This window comes from Eurytemora carolleeae, unplaced genomic scaffold (assembly GCF_000591075.1).
Source record: "Eurytemora carolleeae unplaced genomic scaffold, Eaff_2.0 scaffold668, whole genome shotgun sequence".
Lineage (NCBI taxonomy): Eukaryota > Metazoa > Arthropoda > Copepoda > Calanoida > Temoridae > Eurytemora > Eurytemora carolleeae.
The window spans coordinates 95,294-115,197 of record NW_019396652.1 but is presented as its reverse complement, the minus strand read 5'-3'; the positions used below and the strand labels follow the sequence as shown (position 1 = coordinate 115,197).

Genomic DNA, 19,904 nt, shown 5'->3' with positions numbered 1-19,904 from the left:
AATATTTATATTGATTAGTTCAATATTTATATTGATTACTTCAATATTTATATTGATTAGTTCAATATTTTTTTTACGCTGAACCTTTAAAAGTTATTTTGGGTAACTATAATATCGTAATTGCTAAAATTTGGTTAATATCTCTTAAGAAATATAGCTTATTATTTCTAAGAATTAGTAGAGTACTTGCAATGTAAAGTTATCTTTTTCCAATAATAAAATCATAATTTCTTAAGATTGGTGAAATAGTTTTTAATAGATATTTCATAGTTTCTAATCACACGTTAATTAACTTCTAAAAATTGGTTCCATATCTCTAACAATTATTTATGACAAATCGTTTAATACTTCTAAATATGGTTGGTGGGTCTCCGTGAGTGGTTAAAGAATTTGCAGCTTTGCTAGATTATATCTGCTCTTGGGGGAAAACATCGTAGGTTGTCTGTAAATTTCTCCGCTCTGAGCGAAGAAAAAAAGTGAGTGGGTAAGACTCCGTAAATATATCTCCGCTCTAAGTAAAAAAAAAACACGGATGGGACTCCGTAAATATATATCCACTATGAGTAAAAAAACGTGGATGGGACTCCGTAAATATATTCCAGTATGAGTAAAAAAACGTGGATGGAACTCCGTAAATATATATTCACTATAAGTAAAAAAAGCCGGATAGGACTCCGTAAAAATATCTTCACTATGATTAAAAATAAACGTGGTTGGGACTCCGTAGATATATTTCCGCTCAAAGTAAAAAAAGCGTGGGTGGAACCTGTATATATCTTCGCTTTGTAAAAAAACCTGGGGGGGGGGGACTCCGTAAATATATCTCCGCTTTGTGAAAAAAAACGTGGGTGGGAATCCGAATATATATCTCTATTTAAATTGTGTGGGAGGGAAGGTAGTTTTGCAGCTACAACAATAGCATAAATATTTTATTCTGGTTCTTTTAAATATTTATGAGAGCTAAGGAGCTTGTATGAAGGAGTAAGCCGTTAAGAAACTTGAATGAATATTAGGTTAAATCACAAGAATATTGCGCCTAATTAGAGAAATACAAGAGGTGTGTATACCAGNTGGGTGGGTTGTCAAAGAAAGTCCCTAAATAGCGATTCACGGCGGTACCCTTAATTCCTTTGCCAAAACAAAGGATGAAGGAGAAATCTTTGTTTTTCCGTCTGAAAATTAACTATTTTCTATTGGGGGTTTCTTAAAAAATAACTTGCAGATTTGCAACTGAGACAATGAAGGTAAAATTTAATACAGGGTATCAACATGATTTGATTTGATATAACTTTCAAATAAGAATAAGTAATGTATTCATTTGAATGTTACAATCTCTGCATCTCAACAGCCTGATGGTGTAAACCGTTGATTTGCCCAGTGGATATATCAAGGAAAATGAGTAAAAATGAAATATCAAAGGTCTTCGACGTCAGATTAGTAACATAGATGCAAGTGTTAAAGGGACTGTAAGCATAATTTTAAATGACCCTCCATGCAAAGATGACAACGCCCGATTCACACCGGTACCCTTTAAAGCTTTGTCTAAATTAGATTTAAATTAATGTTTATAATCTTAAAACTGATTATTTTAAATTTTCTATTACAGGAAAACATGTTATCAGAATTAACACTTTAAGATCTAAAAAAAACATTATAAAATCATATGAAAGGTTTAAGAGAAGTAATTCGGGCATTTGAATCTTAACAAGGAGGGTTACTGAAAATTAGAATTACAGTCCCTTTCAGCCCCTTTGTTTACCATTGATGTACTCATCCTGAACAGCCTCTAGAAACTGTTGAAATGATCCCGTCATAACTTCAGGTCGAACCAGGGGATTTTCAAAACTGAAACATATCTTTATTTATATAACTTTCGGTGGGGGGGGGTGGATTTGGTTTCATGGATATTTTCTTTAATAAAATATTGATCTTTAAAAAGACGATCTTTGGTGTACAATATACTCTTAAAAAGATTATCTGATTAGTTATGTAGAAGATATCGTAGTTCTTCTAGCTTCACAATAAAATATAGAGAGCTTATTTGTTACTTAGATATAGGTATAAAGTGTGCCGTCGTGAATTTGACATTCCAATCTGAAAATGGAAGAACGCTTGAAATTAAGCTACTGTCATTTTGAATAAATATTTTAACCTGTCAGGGTTTGAAGAATTTTCACAAAGGTTTCTGTGCTTTAGAAACTTAGACTCAGGGTCACAATAATCAGCAAATATCATTCTATAAAAGACAATCATGATGATGGTAATGATATAATATAGATGATAATGATTATAATGATGATAATGATGATAATGATGATAGTGATGATAATGATGATAATGATGGTAATGATGATAATGATGATAATGATGATAATGATAATAATGATGATAATGATGATAATGATGATAATGATAATATTGATGATAATGATGACAATGATGATAATGATGATAATGATGATAATGATGACATGATGATAATGATGATAATGATGATAATGATGATAATGATAATAATGATAATGATGATAATGATGATAGTGGTGATAATGATGATAATGATGATTATGATGATGATGATAATAAACCTGTAGGCTGAAACAAGTCTTTCTAAAGGATGCCGAACAACAACAGCTCGAAGATTTTTTCTTTCATCCCATGCCCTGCAGGACAAAATATTTATTCTAAAAATGTGTTTTTTTTTTAATTAAAAACTTTTATTTCAAACACATAAAGAATTATTTAAATCAAAAGTTTCAATTAATAAGTTTAGTTTGTTCGTGGCGACTCCTGACTAAACCATTGAACTATTTTCGTTTATTCAATGTATTTAGTAAAATTTAAATCCTTTTTTGTACAAACAAAAGTTCGAATTTTCAATTTTTGCAAAACATACTAATAATACTGATAGTTTTTTGTTTGAATACGGATATTTTGTTATTTTGATTTATTTTCACAACAATTTTTTGTGAAAATAAATTTATAAAAATGTTTCAAAAAAAACTTAGGAAATTGTGCTTAAGGTGGATTTTATCAAAAAATGCACCATTACCACTCTTAACAGTATCAGGTCGACTTTTAGGGCATGCATGGTAAGTGGCATGCAGTAAGCATACATAGTGCATACCATCGAGGTATCGAGATTGCAAAGATCGAGGATTTTCAAAAATGTATGTCATCCTATTTCTGTGACACTCGCCCCCCCCCCTCTATCCTCCCCCATCATCATTAATATAAAATAGGAAAAATTATTGTGAAAATCCCACTCCTTGGTATACTTACTTCAAATTTAAGACAAAAAATGTTCCAAATAAACGCCCACAGTCCTGCTTTAATCATTAATGAGAATATGAAATTAGAAATATCTCTCTTTACATTCATAATTCCAAGATCATCAGAAGAAAACTATATAATTTTAGCACAGTGGGATTTGTTTAAGACCGATTATAAGTTGAAATTATTAACATTATACAAAAACCTTTAAATTATTTTACATTGCCCCCCATTCCACTTCCACACTTAGTTAAATTAAAATATATGATTTTTTAAAATCTTAATTTTGTTTAAAAATAGAATAATTTCACAGTATTTACTTTTTTGTGTACAATATAGAAAATTTCAAAATATTATGATTTTTTTATTCACATTTAAAAACTCCAGTTTTTAAGGTTATAGTGGTCATGCAGTATGCAGTGTTGTGGACAAATTCTTTAGGATTCATTTGAGACATATAAAACTTCTTAAAGATCTGTAAATCCTCAAAAGTCGACGTTCAAAATCGTACCTTTGGGTGGATACGTTTTCAGGATTGTTTTTTTAACTATTAAATAATGACGACAAAAAATGTAAACAAAATTCTGCAGTAAACTAATTAGTTGTTTTGGAACGGGTTTAGAAAATAAAAATTAACTCTTATCATCGAAAATAAGTAATCTTATTCAATTATTAGTTTCTATATTCTCTCTTTAACAAAAAGATTTTCTGGAATTTTTATTAAAAAGACGACATTTGAAGAATGAGAAGAAATCTACGAACAAATTCATAGAAAATAAAAATTTCAATATAATGATAAAAAAGTAAATAATTAATTCTAACTTCGATTTATTGTCACATTTCTTTTGAGAAATATGTTCCTAATTGCATCTAATTAATTTACTTTACAATTTTTACTTTATTTTTCGTCGACGTCGTCGTCGTTATCTAATAATTTTAAAAACCCGATTCTGAAAACGTACCCTCCCAAAGAAATTGAGTTTTTGCCACAAATTAAAATTTCTAATCCTTATATTTTTGCAACCAGATGGTGTAAACCAATGATATTTCAAACTTCAGACTATTTAATCTAACAGAATTCATAGTTTGAAATATCAAAGGTTTACAACATCGGGTTACTAAGATATAGGGGGGGGGGGGGAGTTAGAATTTGTGGTAAAAACATATTTCCTTTATGATTTTAAACGTCGACTTTGCGCTCAAACTCAGTAATTATACATCGGGAAACGTTTTATATGTCTCAAATGAATCCTAAAGAATTTGTCCACAACACTGCATACTCAGTTTAACTATCTTACATAGCCGGTCTGTCCATCTAAAACGATTTTATAAGCCTTCATTTGGTTCGAATATGGAATATAAAAACCTCACCCTTTTCTCCATGCTGATTCTGCCCCTGGATATTTCTTGTTAATTTCTCTAGAAAAAACACCCCAAGCGTGAGACCCAACCTGTAAATATATTTTAAATAAACTATAATTCTCAGATTAATGCACTTAACTCCATCACAGCCATAGAGAATAGAATATATATTAGAGAGGAATTTAAAGAATCTCTCGGTATGATGTTTTTCAGTCCATTTCAGCCTGAAAGGGAGTTCAAAGTGTACAAATCACGTAAATGTTCACAAATTATATGTAGTAGAGTACATTAATACAGTATGTTCCCTAGACTATTCATTTCAATTTCGAATTTTTTAAAGCTGTTAAATAAACTTTATAATGAATTAGGTGAATTAAAAACATCATTTGATTTATAGTTATAACGGAAATCATCGTTTGTAAAGTGAAAGGCATAGAGTCTATGTGAAATGATCATTGGTAAATTATGAAACCAGCCTATTTCATAATTTGGTTTTCTTTTAACACTAATTTGAGATTTTCTATAAAATGATATTCCAGGGCCCAAAAGGTTATTTAGCATAAATATGTGAAGTACACCTGCAGTATGGAAACAGCACAACAAAATGGCCGTTTTACACTTTTTTCCATTAAATTCCCCTCTAATATATATTCTATTCTCTTTGATCACAGCTAACTAAATCAATAATCACTGCATCATTAAGAATTATATTTTTACCAATAAACAAAATTTCTTCTGAAATTTTTAGAGAGAATTTACTCAATTTACATATTCACCAACTCTTTTAAGCTAAAATTTTCTGGGATTTGCTTGCACAAACATTTCAATGATTTTTTCAGTAGAGAGCTCAGACAGGTGTTACTTTTTAAACGTAGTTTCCTTTTAATTTTGTATTTTCCAGGGAGGGCAGTGCCCCGCCTGGAACTCCCAGAGGGGGCAAGAGGACTACTGCCCCCCCCCCTAGGTACGCCACTGTGCCTGGCCTGAGGAAGGGAAATGCAAGCAAATGTAAAAAAAGAGCCTCCCCCATGGGTGCCCCCCTTCAGCCTCTCAGGGGGGGGCACACATAGAGGGGGGCGGGGGGCGCTTCCCCCCCCCTCGTACGCCACTGATAAATATTGGATGCTTTCAGATGTTAAAAGTGAATTAAAGTGGTGCGCAATTAGAATATTAATGCCCCGTAATCTGATTTTAAGTGCCGTGCGTTAGAAATATGGCTTAAGACAATGTGCCTTAACAAACAGCAGTTTTTTTTAAGGAACAGAAGATTCCGTTAACGAAAGGCAAATACCGTTTATTTGTATCCTCAACGAACGGAAATAACCATTCATGCAGAAGATACAAACGGAAAATAAAAAAGAACAAACAGACGTTTTTTTTCAAATATCAGCAAATTTTGTTAACGTTACAGGATAAAAAGAATGTCTTTAAAAAAATGTTTTTATATGTAAAATGTCATCTTCTAATTTCCCCAGATAACTTTTGAACGACTTTCGCTGACAATTTTTTTTTCTAACGATTTGTACAGTCGTCTTCGCTTATATCAATATATTGAAGACAACTTTTAATTTCAATCAACATGGATATGGAAACAAAGAAAAGCTGTCAGTTAACATCGTCTCTTTGTTTGCTTGCAAAAAAAAATCTTATATTGGTGAAACAAATAAAAAATCTCTTAATTATCTTTAAATGATTTTATCTTTGATGCCTAGTTCACCTTATGTGGAATGCAGACTGTGATCGGTGGTGTCCCTGGTAGAAATACAACTTCCCTCCCTGGGCTCTGAAAGTTAAATGGTGTACGTTTTTGTCACCCCTCTTTCCTATCAAATTGAGACCCCCTTTTATTGGAGACCCCCACAGCCATCTCATCGGGAACCCCATGATTTTTATTTGAGACCTAGATTTTCGTCAGATTTACATTTGAGACCCATGCGGTTATCTTCTGAGACTAATTTTTTGATCCGGAGACCCCCAGGTTTTAATTAAAGACCCAAAGATTTTTATCAGAGCCCCAGGTTTTCATTGAAGACCCACAGGTTTTTATCTGAGACCTCCCAGGTCTTAATTGAAGACCCACAGATTTTTATCAGAGACTCTTGGAGAGTCTGAGGTCTTTCATTAAATTTTAGGTCTCTTCGATAAAATATGGTTGTCTCTCTTTAATAAAAATATGGATGTCTCTCTTCAATAAAATATGGTTGTCTCTCTTCAATAAAATATGGATGTCTCTCTTCAATAAAATATGGTTGTCTCTCTTCAATAAAATATGGTTGTCTCTCTTCGATAAAATATGGATGTCTCTCTTCGATAAAATATGGATGTCTCTCTTCGATAAAATATGGATGTCTCTCTTCGATAAAATATGGATGTCTCTCTTCAATAAAATATGGATGCCTCTCTTCGATAAAATTGGATGTCTCTCTTCAATAAAATATGGATGTCTCTCTTTGATAAAATATGGATGTCTCTCTTCGATAAAATATGAATGTCTCTCTTTGATAAAATATGGATGTCTCTCTTTGATAAAATATGGATGTCTCTCTTCGATAAATTATGGATGTCTCTCACATAAATAACTAGAGGCCTCCAAGGAAAATTTGAGGGCCTCCGAGGCTCCGATAAAAACCAACCAAAACCCCGAACTGAAAACAATCATATTAAACCAATAGCTTTTGGTTATTGTTTTACCTGTGTTCTAGCTTGTAGAACATTATAATAAGGACTAGAAGAATTCATCATCACACCACAAACTGATGGATTTATGCCAATAAATAAACAATTCCGAATAATATGCAATCTTTCAGAAAATGTTATACTTAGACTTTTGCTCTAATAAGTTTATGAAATAAACAAACGAAAACAATCATTTGAATATAAACAGTCCAAAAAAATTGTCAAGTTAAAAAAATTTTATTTTAAAGATGTTTTAAAAGTCAAAACTTTGATTACTAGTTTGAAACATAAAATAATTTGTACAGCACAGAAACATTTCTCCAAAGAGTTTCTGCCCAAACAATCCTGATTTTTAACCTCTCATGCAGGATACTCCACAGTAATTTGAGAAGTTTAGTAAATTTTAAAGTTAAATTCTCTAAAAGTTTACTTTAATTACACAAAATATTTACTATGCCAGAAGATATAATCCTGAATTCTTTCATGAACGATTGATTTGCCTCTTTTAGGGTTATATCTTCTGTCAGAATTAAATATTTGCATAATTGCATTAAAGGAAACTAACAGAAAATAAAATTTTTAATTGAAGAAGGTTTCATAGATTTTGTAAAGCCTCATAAAAGCAAAAAAATGAAAAATTGCGATGCCCGACTCAAGAGGGACTAATCAGAGCTGGGAACTTTTGAATGTTGGATATCGGGATTAATGCTTGATACACTCTTTTTCTCCTCAAGTTATTAATCTCTAGATTAATTAACCGATCAGGATTAAGGATATCCCATTCTAAAGTTTTCAGCTCAGAGCTGAAAACTTTAGAATGGTGGATATCGAGATTAATGCTTGATTCTTTCTTTTTCATAATATCGAGACTAATCTATTCTTGTACTTGTATCCTGAAAAATGTATAAAATTCAACCAATCAGAGTCGCGTATTTGAAGCCGATAAATTTGAAATTTTGCGCGCCATTTAAGATAATATACAGAAACGGGAGGGACTCTCTAATTTAGAAAAACCGGTTTTGGATTTTTCTCTACTATATCCAAGAAAGAACGGTTTAAGAAGAAAATCAAAAGTGTGTCAATTGGATAATCAGATTAAGTTATCGGGATTAAGGATCTGATGATATCTCATTCTAAAGTTTTCAGCTGAGAATACATTTCTATAAGTGTATTTATTTACTATTTCCCTGATTCAAGATGTTTACGCCGCCTTTTAAAGTTGTTGAGAACCGTTTCCGTCATTTCTTTCACAATTTTTAAACTTCCAGCATCTTTCTGTTTACTGGTTAATATTAGAAGACAAGAGCAGGAAAGGAAAAAAATCACTGTTAAAAATACCACAGACTGGGATTTTAACCATCTTTTCATTTTCATAAGTTCGTCTGAAAGTGTTAGTTTTGAAAGATTATCTAATGTGTTTTTTTATCATAAAAATTGAAGAAAAAGAATTGATATATATTATTTATATCACGCCAGTCTAATAGTTGCATGATCCGAGCTGGTACAACATGTTTAGTCATACCGTCCAGTTGCAGGCTATCAAGTGTAGAGTGGACCCAGCACGTTTTCTGCAACAAATGTAGCCTGGCAAGATTACAGTAATATGTATCTACGTGCAGTTAAACCGTAAATGAGCCATACATCGAAAGAATTTATCAAACGTGGTTTTGACAATTTTTTAATTGGTTTTATACTATTTTACGTATATCTCGGTATCTGCGAAAATAAATAAATAGCCATGAATATGCGGGAACAGTTTTAAAGAGCACAATATAATCATTTATAAAAAAAGAAAAATATATCTGCAACATTCCATTATCAGAAAGTGAAAACTACGACATTTGATGAATTCTTTCGATGTCTGGCTTATTTAGGGTTTAACTGTACAATATATTGAACTTAAAATTTTGACAATGACAAATAGTCCTTTTTCTCTGCTCAGATGCCACATTTTTGGAAAATTCTTAGACTGTATTTTAAAATGTATATTTTTTATCAAACCCCAATTTATCAAACCCCAATTCTAAAATAAAAACATGTGCAAAATGTCCAAAACTATGCATTTTAGAAAAACCCATTTCAAATATGAATATAACCTGGTATGTAATCAAGATATGAATATAGCCTGGTATGTAATCAAGATATTAATATAACCTGGTATGTAATCAAGATATGAATATAACCTGGTATGTAATCAAGATATTAATATAGCCTGGTATGTAATCAAGATATGAATATAGCCTGGTATGTAATCAAGATATGAATATAGCCTGGTATGTAATCAAGATATTAATATAGCCTGGTATGTAATCAAGATATTAATATAACCTGGTATGTAATCAAGATATGAATATAACCTGGTATGTAATCAAGATATTAATATAGCCTGGTATTTAACCAAGATATGAATATAACCTGGTATGTAATTAAGATATTAATATAGCCTGGTATGTAATCAAGATATGAATATAACCTGGTATGTAATCAAGATATGAACATAACCTGATTTGTAATCAAGATATTAATATAACCTGATTTGTAATCAAGATATGAATATAACCTGATTTGTAATCAAGATATGAATATAACCTGGTATGTAATCAAGATATTAATATAGCCTGGTATGTAATCAACAAATACTAAAAGTTAGTAAATTTATTTTGAATAAGGTGTCGCTTTCTTTTAGGTTTAAAAATGTAAAATAAAACTATTGAAGCGAAACCACAATTGAAAACAATCGCTTTTAATTGTATACAACATTGATATATATTTCATACTTGATCAAGCAAAGATTTTTATGGTTTCGTCGTGCACTCTTTTATAATCCTCATGTTTATTGAAACTTCATGACTTAAATAGGTTAGGGTTGTTTTTCCATTTTCTGAAGGAAAAATCCTTGTTTTCCTCATTGTGCATCAATATTTTTGAACTATGTGTATTTGTTGAGTGTGTCCAAAATTATTTGCAGAAACATATTTTTGATTTTTAATCTTGCATTTGTTCAGGGGTTATTTTTCATTGGACTACATCGACACGCAGTCCATAGACACTAGGTCAGATTAATTAGCAATACCAGATAAAACACTAGATGTCGTCTTTTCAAGATGTAGGGGTTTTTCGATCAAAATAACCCTTAGGCAGAAGCCAAAGGAGTTATGCGCATGCTACATAGAAAAAGCCTCTGCTAAGCCGCAAACAGGTATAACTCCTTTGTGCTTCTGTCTTAGGATTATTATGAACGAAAACCCTCTAAATCTTGAAAAGACGACATCTAGTGTTCTATCCGCTATTGTTAATCTATGCATGGTGGCAAAGATAATGACAACGACATTTTAAACTTAAATACTACTCTAAATTTGAACTCCTATCACCTGAACTACAGATCTAATGACCTATTGAATATTTAAACAACTTGTTATCTTTAATACAGGCATGATACCATATCCAGTAATTAAATAAAAAATTATGTTTCTTTAAACCATTCATTTTCTGAATAAATGTTAAATGTGAATGACACACAACAGGCACTTGTATTTATAGGTTCACTTGTAATTCCGTTTACAGTCCCTTTAAATATGGAGACTGGGGAGCAATAGTTATTTAAAATATCTTTTCTGTTAAACTCGAGTTTACTTTGGTAAGCTCTAAATAATTATGCTTGATCTTTTTTAACTAAGCTTCTTTTGTTTGTACTTTCACAAAAATGTCGGAAATATTATTTAGACACCTTGCAACTTGTTTACCAAAAATTGCAGGCTTGCAAGTAAACTGCTAGACTTTTGCACTCTGCAATAAGGAAAATTATCTATCACTGTAATAATATCGATTGAAGGGAAGTACAGGGTGTCCCACATCAAGTCAATGGGTCTAAATTACGATTTGGGAGACAAATGGTAAAATTTAAGAAGAATGAGAACTGATTATTCAGTGTATTAGTATAAACGTTATTACAGTGTATGGGAAATAAGTGACGACTTTTATATCGTCTTCGATCCATTTGTGGCATTTTTCATGAACATAATTATTGCAGTATTCCAGTTTAAACATCTTACATCGAAAACGCATGGTATTGAGAAATTCAAAATGTGGTCTAATATTTTTGTATCTTCAAAATTAACAGAGATATTGCAAAAATAATCAAAATTGGCTTAAATTCTAATATCTTTGTCAACTTTTAAGACACAAGAAAGGTATTGAGATTGACCACTTTATGAAAAGCTTATAAGACGTACAGCCTCGGTTTTATACTTTTTGCCATGCCTTAAATATCAGAAAACAAAGACGACGTATCTCAAGTCCCATTTTTATTGGGACACCCTGTACAATATTCATAACATATCATATATTTCAAAGGGTGTATCATTAAAAATTACATCTTCACTTTGTAAATATGAAAAGTATAAAACAAAAAGATCATGCATCGTCATTTTGTTGATTAAAAAAACCTAAAAAATGGACGAAAATAAGATATGCTCAAAAGTTTTGGTGTAAAAAAGCAAAAATGTGTGAATATCTTTAATCCCTGTCAAATCATAATTCTAATAATGCAAAAAAAAATAATTTATAATCTTGGAAAACCAGGAAGATGGGGAATCATTTTCTATAGCAGGCCTAACTTCATTTTAATTGAGCTATTGTAAATCTTTAAAAAAAGGAAAATAACACAATTCCCACTTTTTAACTGATCATGACTGCCTAGCGATGTCTCCCATCTCACTGAATCCTGGATCTAAAATTTTGCTTGTCATTATAATCTGTACCTTTCTAACTTTTCACATGATTTTAGGGACATGGTAGGATTAATACACTGATACAGAAGTACCCACAATGGATGAGACTGTAAAGACGACCTAAAACTACTAAAAGTACTACATAAGATATTAATCTAACTTTACTTAACTTTGAAGTACTACATAAGATATTAATCTAACTTTACTTTAGTTTGAAGTACTACATAAGATATTAATCTAACTTTACTTTAGTTTGAAGTACTACATAAGATATTAATCTAACTTTACTTTAGTTTGAAGTACAACATATGAGATATTAATCTAACTTTACTCTAGTTTGAAGTACTACATAAGATATTAATCCAATTTTACTTTAGTTTGAAGTACTAGATAAGATATTAATCTAACTTTATTTTAGTTTGAAGTACTTCATAAGATATTAATCTACCTTTATTTTAGTTTGAAGTACTACGTGTATTAGTTAGTAAGGAAAATCATTTTCAAATTCTGACGTAAGCGTGACACGACTATTTGGATTTTATGCAAATTATCCTGTATATTTTTAGATATAAAAATATCCTATTGTGAAGGTGATTAAGCTGGAAATTCTTAAATAATATTTTCTGCGGAGTTAACAATATTCAAAGATTTTCAAAAATACATTATAAAACCTTTGTTTGTTTATTGAGAACAGAGATCTTTGTGCGAAAACCTATTAAAAACGGCTTAAATTCCCGTACAACACGGCGTACAGTGTAAACTAAAGACAGCTGATCCGTTACTTGTGTCCCTTGAGATTATTGAATATTTAATTTAAAGTTTATGGCCGCTATAATGCTTCAGCATTGTTCTACACATGATAAAAGCTGCTCAGAGTTCACAGCTCTGGCTATGTATCCATATATTAATTTATAAGATACATATAAAAATGCAGTGCCAGGTCGGTACGAAATTAGTAGAGCAGTCCCCATCTATGTCTTTCCTAGATTGGAGTGTTGCACCCCCCCCCCTCCCGCACACAAGCAGTCAGACACGAATATTCTGCCTCTCTGCGTAGTTAAAAGGACATTGGATCAAACAATAAAATAAATAATAAACATATTCAACCATATTTAAAAATGACTATAATAATAAGGTCTGATATCCACGAAAATATTATTGAAAAAATAACAAATACCTGTATAAATTTTTTTTTAACATTTATTGTTCATCTTAAAAATGGGCACTCAAGGAAATAAGTTTTTGCCACAAATTCTAATTTTTTAATCCAAATATCTTTGCAAACCGATGTAGTAGACATTTGATATTTCAAGCTATGAATTCTGTTTGATCAAATAGTATTAGTTTGAAATGTCAAAGGTTTTCATCATCAGATTGCAAAGAGTAATAAGAAAATTTTAGTGTGACAAAACTTATAAAAAATGGAATACTATAGAGTAATGTCCATGCATAGTACTTCTAAACTTTTAAACATTTTTAAAAATATTTCTTGCAGAGGATATACATAGAAGTCCACATTACATAGCACATTTTTTCAACAATATTTTGAACTATTTACAAGGAAATCTTATCAAGTATTAGAGTGATGCATGAAATACTGATAGGTTTTGATAAGAAAGTTAGCTCAATTTGGAATACTGTCATCAATCTACTTAAAAAATGATGATATATGTTTTAGTAGGCATTTAGTAGGCATTTCCCAACATGTTGGCTATGCGCCTATTGTAATTATTAAAGGTTTCTATCCACTACAGTTCCAGATGTAAATTCTAGGGATTTCGAGATCACTCATTTGTTCCTATGTCTAGTACAAATATTTTACTCTACATCATTTATAAAATATGGCTCTATATTTTGACTTAAATATCATACAGATGATAAAGTCAGTTTTTTAAGTGATAGTTTGTATGGATAATCAATTAACTTAGCAATATGACTCTACAATTAGGAAAAGTTAATGAAGTAAAATTTGATTTATCATACTCGAAGACATTTGAAATATGTCGTGCCAGTAGAAAATAATATAATGTAATGACGAGCCAGTATATAGATATCTTTTCACCTGGGCAGCTCGCACAGTAAGCCCAGTTACAATCATAACCTTCGGTGGCTATAATAGACAGAAAACGGGGAAACAATATCTTTACTCTATTTCTTTTAATTTATGCTTTTAATTAAGCAATACATCGTTTACACTGCATCTTGTGTTTCTGTATTTAGTTTTTGATAGTTTCAAAGAGAATTCAATTCATAGAGAATTCAATTTGTAATTTGTAAACATTTGAATATTTTCAAATGATTGGGCAAAATGTTTACCAAGTACATTAATATTTACATTTCTATGACTTTGATTTTTAGTCAAATGAATATTATTAGATTATTCCTAATAATATCAATTTGTGTCTACAAAGAATAAATAATTGACTGTCATGCATGGTTCTCTCAAACAAAATTGTAACAATGTGCAAAAATTCTGTAAATAAATCTATTTATATACATAAGATATTAGCAAATAATGATTCTGTCCAGGTTAACAAAAAAATAAAAATTGTCCATTTTATCTTAAACCATGAAACACCTAATAAATGACCTAGAATAAAATGTTTGAAGCTGAACTATGAAAGGTTTTCTCCAGTTACAAAGAATTTATAGTAATTGAGGAGAGTTTTCAGTTTCTTTAAAAACAATAAAATCCACTATTTTTTCACGATTTCTGATTGATTATAATTCTTTAACTTCCTACATTTGTAATCTGCAATGAATTTAAATGACGAAACATGTCGTCTTTCATCTTAGAATTAACTTGCGGCATTTAATGTACAGGGTTGCCCACGAAGATGAGACTTCAGAGACGATTGCACGAAATCTTAACTGTCTGTACTCTCTTTCCTTATATTCACAATTCCCTGCAACTGTAAACTTATTTGTTTCTTTGTCAAATCATTGAAGAAGCCTTTAGGTTACGATTTACAAGGTAGAATAAATAAATAAACCCGGGGAGTGTCATATTTCAAGAGTTTCCGATCTTCTTTACAGTCTTATCGATACTTTGTGGCTAATCCTGTTAGTAACCTTGTTTTAGCCTTTATTTTTAATGAAAAAATAATCACAAAACAGCCTTAATAATGTCCTTTTTTTGCTTTAAAAAACCAGGGATATTAAAGATATTAAGAATTCTGCATAAATTTTAAGCTATAAAATAACACAAATGAAAATGTCTCATTCTGAATGAAATGTTTCATATCTCCGTTAATTATGTTACTAAAATGCCAGACCACATTTTGTTAATGGCAGGACTAGGGCTGTTCTGTGAATATAGTTTCATGAAAAAATAATAATATAAGGTATACCAATGTTGAATGCCGCAAACTATTTCTAAGTTCAAAGACGACTTTGAAGTCATCAATCAATTTTCATTATTCCGGGTTATTTAGAGTAGAGTCATGTAATATAACAGTTATTATCAACGACTTAAAGATTTTTTCATTTTTTTCTGCACATTGATGCATCCTCTGTATTTCTGAAACCTGATATTATTTTACCCAGTTCTAGCCCAGTAGCTTCTCATGGCTAGTCTTCTTTCAGGACTACCGATCACAGAAAACCCTGGAACATGTTCAAGGTGAGATGTTTGAGTCTGAGGACCAGACTTGTCAAACTCAAAGCTTTCTGTGTTCGAATTTAATGAATTTAAGCCGCGTCTCAAATCCCCCAAAAACCTGTTTCAATTAAGTGCCGGCTTAAATCTTAAAAAATTTAATACAATTTTAAGTGGAACTAACCAGATTTAAGCAGCGGCTCAAATTCTTTAAATTCGACCTCAGGAGAAATAATTTAAGTTGTGTTTTTAAATTACTGAACAATCTCTTTAACAGCTAAATTTTTTTTTATATACATAAAAAGATAAAATATTAGCACATACTTTTATATATATATTTATATATTCAATTTATTATTCAATCAAAAAAACAGATAAACATATATATATATATATATATATATATATATATATACAGGGTGTGTCGGTAAATATGCAAATTAAGTGACGACTTCTATGTCGCCTTTGTTCCGTGGGCTATTATCTCGTGAAATATTTTATTATAGTTTCAGAGTATACAGACAGTTATTAATTCAAACTACTAGTTGTGGGAATTACAAAATGTGATTTACCATATGTCCACATTCAAAATTGATGGAGAAGTTAAGAAATTTGTCTAGATTCCAATAAATAAAACAACAACAAAATTGTTTAAATGTTTAATATCTCTGTCAATTTTAAGGATACAAAGAAAGAAAAACAACATTTTGGAAAGCTTAAAAGACTTGCACTCGTTATTATCGGAAATCGAAGACGGTTTTCTCATGATTTCCATGTTTATTGAGACACCCTGTACATATGGTATACCATATGTATTGTATACATTATTGTTCAATCTTTATCAATACCTGTAGACCTATTACTCGCAGAATTACTGCTTCCAGAGTTACTGTTTGAAGCATTGCTGCTTCTAAAGTTATTGCTTGAAGCATTGCTGCTTCTAGAGCTGCTTCTTGAATCATTACTACTTCCAGAGTTATTGCTTGAAGGAGCATTACTACTTCTAGAATTACTGCCTCTAGAGCTGCTGCTTTGATTACCACTGATTCTTGCATTGCTGCTTACAGTACTATTGTCTACAATATCCCTGCTTCGAAAAGATTCCGTCACTAAAGCTGAAAGATTTTTAAGGAAAAGCTTTTTTAAGTTTTCAAATTTTCTCTTGCAGAGCTGTTCGGACAATTTATGAGTAAAATAAACATGACAAAAGTGCCAAATTCTGTGGTTTATTGAGGGAGGTGTGATCACATTAAGTACTTGGTGACACTGAACCCAATAAAATGACCTCCCAGACCTGCAATCTTTTATTTATTTCTTATTTCGACATTCGATATGGAAAGACAGTTTTAAACTCCATTGTACGATTATAAAATTCTATTAAACTCTGTTGAGATTTTTTTGATAAAATGCTGTTTCTTTTGAGAGACTTGAACAAACAATATGAGCTAGGTTTGGAGCTCATTCTGTATATATGTATTTGGCTTTAGGTCATGCCGACATGAGCACCACCTTCCTCAATGATAATAAAAAAGATGAGTTTATATAAAATTATTTTACCTCTAACCTTGATGTCTTCTGTCACAAAGATAAAATTCTTCCTGGAAAACAAAAATAATTATCCAAGATTATTTTCCAAAATAACATTTTCATATATGACGATTTCCTAAAAGTGTATTTTTCTAAATTGTCTGAAAGAGGAATGAGGGACATTTTGGAAATTGCAGCTGTAGAAACGGTTCATGATATGGGAAATTAACTCATGAAAAAATGCCTAATTTGGATATGGTCACTTGTAGTTCAAATGAGAAATACTGGAAAGACTAATAAAAAGCATAAATAATGTTGTCTTCGCCAAATATTTTATCAAGAAAGGATTTTGTAATTTGTAACTGTTTTAACTTTACAAATGTATGCACTGAACAAGTTAAGATAAACCAAAAAAATCTTTAATTTTAATTATAATCAAAAGCTTAATCAAAGACAACTTTCATACTGGTTTTGACTTTATGAATTCTATTGTTCCCGGGTTTTTTAGGCCCCAACGGGATTTGAGTCCCCCTGAAGAAAAAAAATTTAAGAACCCCGGAAAAATTCCTGTATTTGCTCCTGCAATAAGTATTCTTTGATGATTGCTTCAAAGGAATTCAAATTCGAATGGATCCTTTCAAAAAAAAACGTCTAAGGCGTTAATTCGTAAGTTTAACGCCAAAAAAATTAAAATATTTCTTTGAAAAGGAACAAAAAATTACCTGGTCGCAATGTTTTCCTGTACTGGTAAATCAGCAGACTTCTGTTTATATTTTGTTGTCACGTGATCTGGTAAAAACCGGGAACATATTGCATTCATCTCTACACTGGAAAATGAATGATAAAAAAATTTTGAACTTAAATAGTAAGTCGTCTTCATTGTATTGATTTATACAACGACGACCGATGACATTATAATTGAACTACGACTGAAAAATTGTTCTTCAAAAATCTTGTAAATTATCCAGTCATGTAATGTAAGTTGTGTGGTCTTAGTAGCAAAACTAGATCTTTTAAACGCTACAAAGGTATAAAATTAATCCTATGATTTAAAACCATACCTATGCAGTCACTCTTTTATAGATTTGGTGATTTCTTTCAGATTTAAGAAAGTATAAAAAAGAAAATAATAAAAGAAAACACACTAAAACTAAAAAAGCAGGGTTTTGCCACTATAAATACAGCTTTTATTTAAAAAGGGACTGTTGTCGGTTTTTCCAATTTTTTGACTGACATGTCTGATTCACAATGGTACAAGTAAGCTTTGTCCGAAAATAATAATGATCGAAAAATCCTCGATATCTCTCAAATAACTGTATATCCACAAAGCTTATTTGCACATTTCTGGTGTAAACAAACAGAGGAGATTAAACAACACTTAATGGGAGTGTTCGCGAAAAATGAAAGGGGTAAAGGCTTCCGTCGAAAAATATTCAATGGTGATTGCTATTAATCTTATACGCTGTACTTTAAACGGGGATTTTTTTGTCCCAGTGAAACCCCAGAAACATCAAGAACAGAGACACCTAGCGGCCAAATAATCGTTCTTTGAAGTATATTGTATATGAAACAAGAAAAAAAAATATTATGAAAAATTAACTATATAAGAATGCGTCGAAAAAAATCGATGATTATAGGTTGTCATATTTGAATGATTTGTTTGGAAATAAATTGATTTTTTTAAGATACGAGTCGAATATTCAACTTTCTAAATTTGTATGGACGCTATGTTCGTGGGTATGAGTCGTATGAGTAAGATCAGTAGCAATCACCATCGATAATGTTTCGACGTAACCCACTCTCATTTTTCGCAAACACTCCCTTTAAGCTGGAAAAAAAGATGATATCTTTAATATTATTGATTAGACAAAGTTTTTAAGGCCTGGTACCATTGTGAATCGCTTTTTCAAAAGAAGGGTCGTTTAAAATATAAAAAAGTCCCCTTTAAGTTATCACCTGCTTGGATTTGTATTGCACAAGTTGCAGGAATTTTTACATTGCCATTGCAAATACTTCTCAGGAGTCTCCCTAGAAACCACAATAATTCAAATATATGCAACAACAAAACCATGGTTTTTTAGTATTTTATTTTTTAGAAAACGTTTTCAATGGATTTCGAAAATTGTGAGTGGTGTGCGGCATTCTTAGATAGTTGCGCAAGCGACAAGAGAAGCAAACAAATTAATTAAATAATATTATAAAATATAAACTATATACAAATGTGGCGAAAGATAATCGATGACTATAGGTTGTAATATCTGAATGATTTGTTTGAAATTAAATTGATTTTTTACGGTCTAAGTCGTATGTTGCAATTTTCTCAGTTTGTATCGCCGCTAAGTTATTCGGTATGAGACGTCTTTAACAATTTTCTCCTTATAAACGCAACAGATAGAAGTAAGATTAGTAGCGATCAAAAGCGCTTTTTTATCGCATTAAGCCTATACCCCCTTTCATTTATCGCGAACACTCCCTTTAAGCTTAATTCACTTCTTAAAGGAGAATAAATGAACAGCTTCCAGAGCCGTCAATCTTCAAAATGAATTGCTCCAGACTTTTTCAGTGCACAAGTATTTCGCACCTGCAGTATTGATCTGAACATTTGTTTGGTCCGTACCAATAGTGGTCTTTACAGAAGGGACTGGTCTCTGGGGCTGTACTGCAAACCCCTTAAAAACACAGGGGTTTAAAGGGAAATATTTTAGGGGTGGGAAGTAATATGAAAGAAAGAAATAGTT

The 19,904-nt window shown here is 31.1% G+C and overlaps 1 protein-coding gene across 1 annotated transcript; it reads right to left on the bottom strand.

Moving 5' to 3' along the window:
- Window positions 1–1,742: 1,742 nt before the first annotated feature.
- Window positions 1,743–16,694, bottom strand: LOC111706915 (uncharacterized). Its single transcript, XM_023479862.1, has 8 exons — window positions 16,496–16,694; window positions 8,499–8,693; window positions 7,327–7,388; window positions 6,353–6,418; window positions 4,645–4,724; window positions 2,589–2,663; window positions 2,153–2,236; window positions 1,743–1,845 (listed from the first exon to the last, which is right to left on the bottom strand). Exons 1-8 carry the CDS (start codon window positions 16,692–16,694, stop codon window positions 1,743–1,745), a joined length of 864 nt encoding a protein of 287 aa, XP_023335630.1.
- Window positions 16,695–19,904: the final 3,210 nt, after the last annotated feature.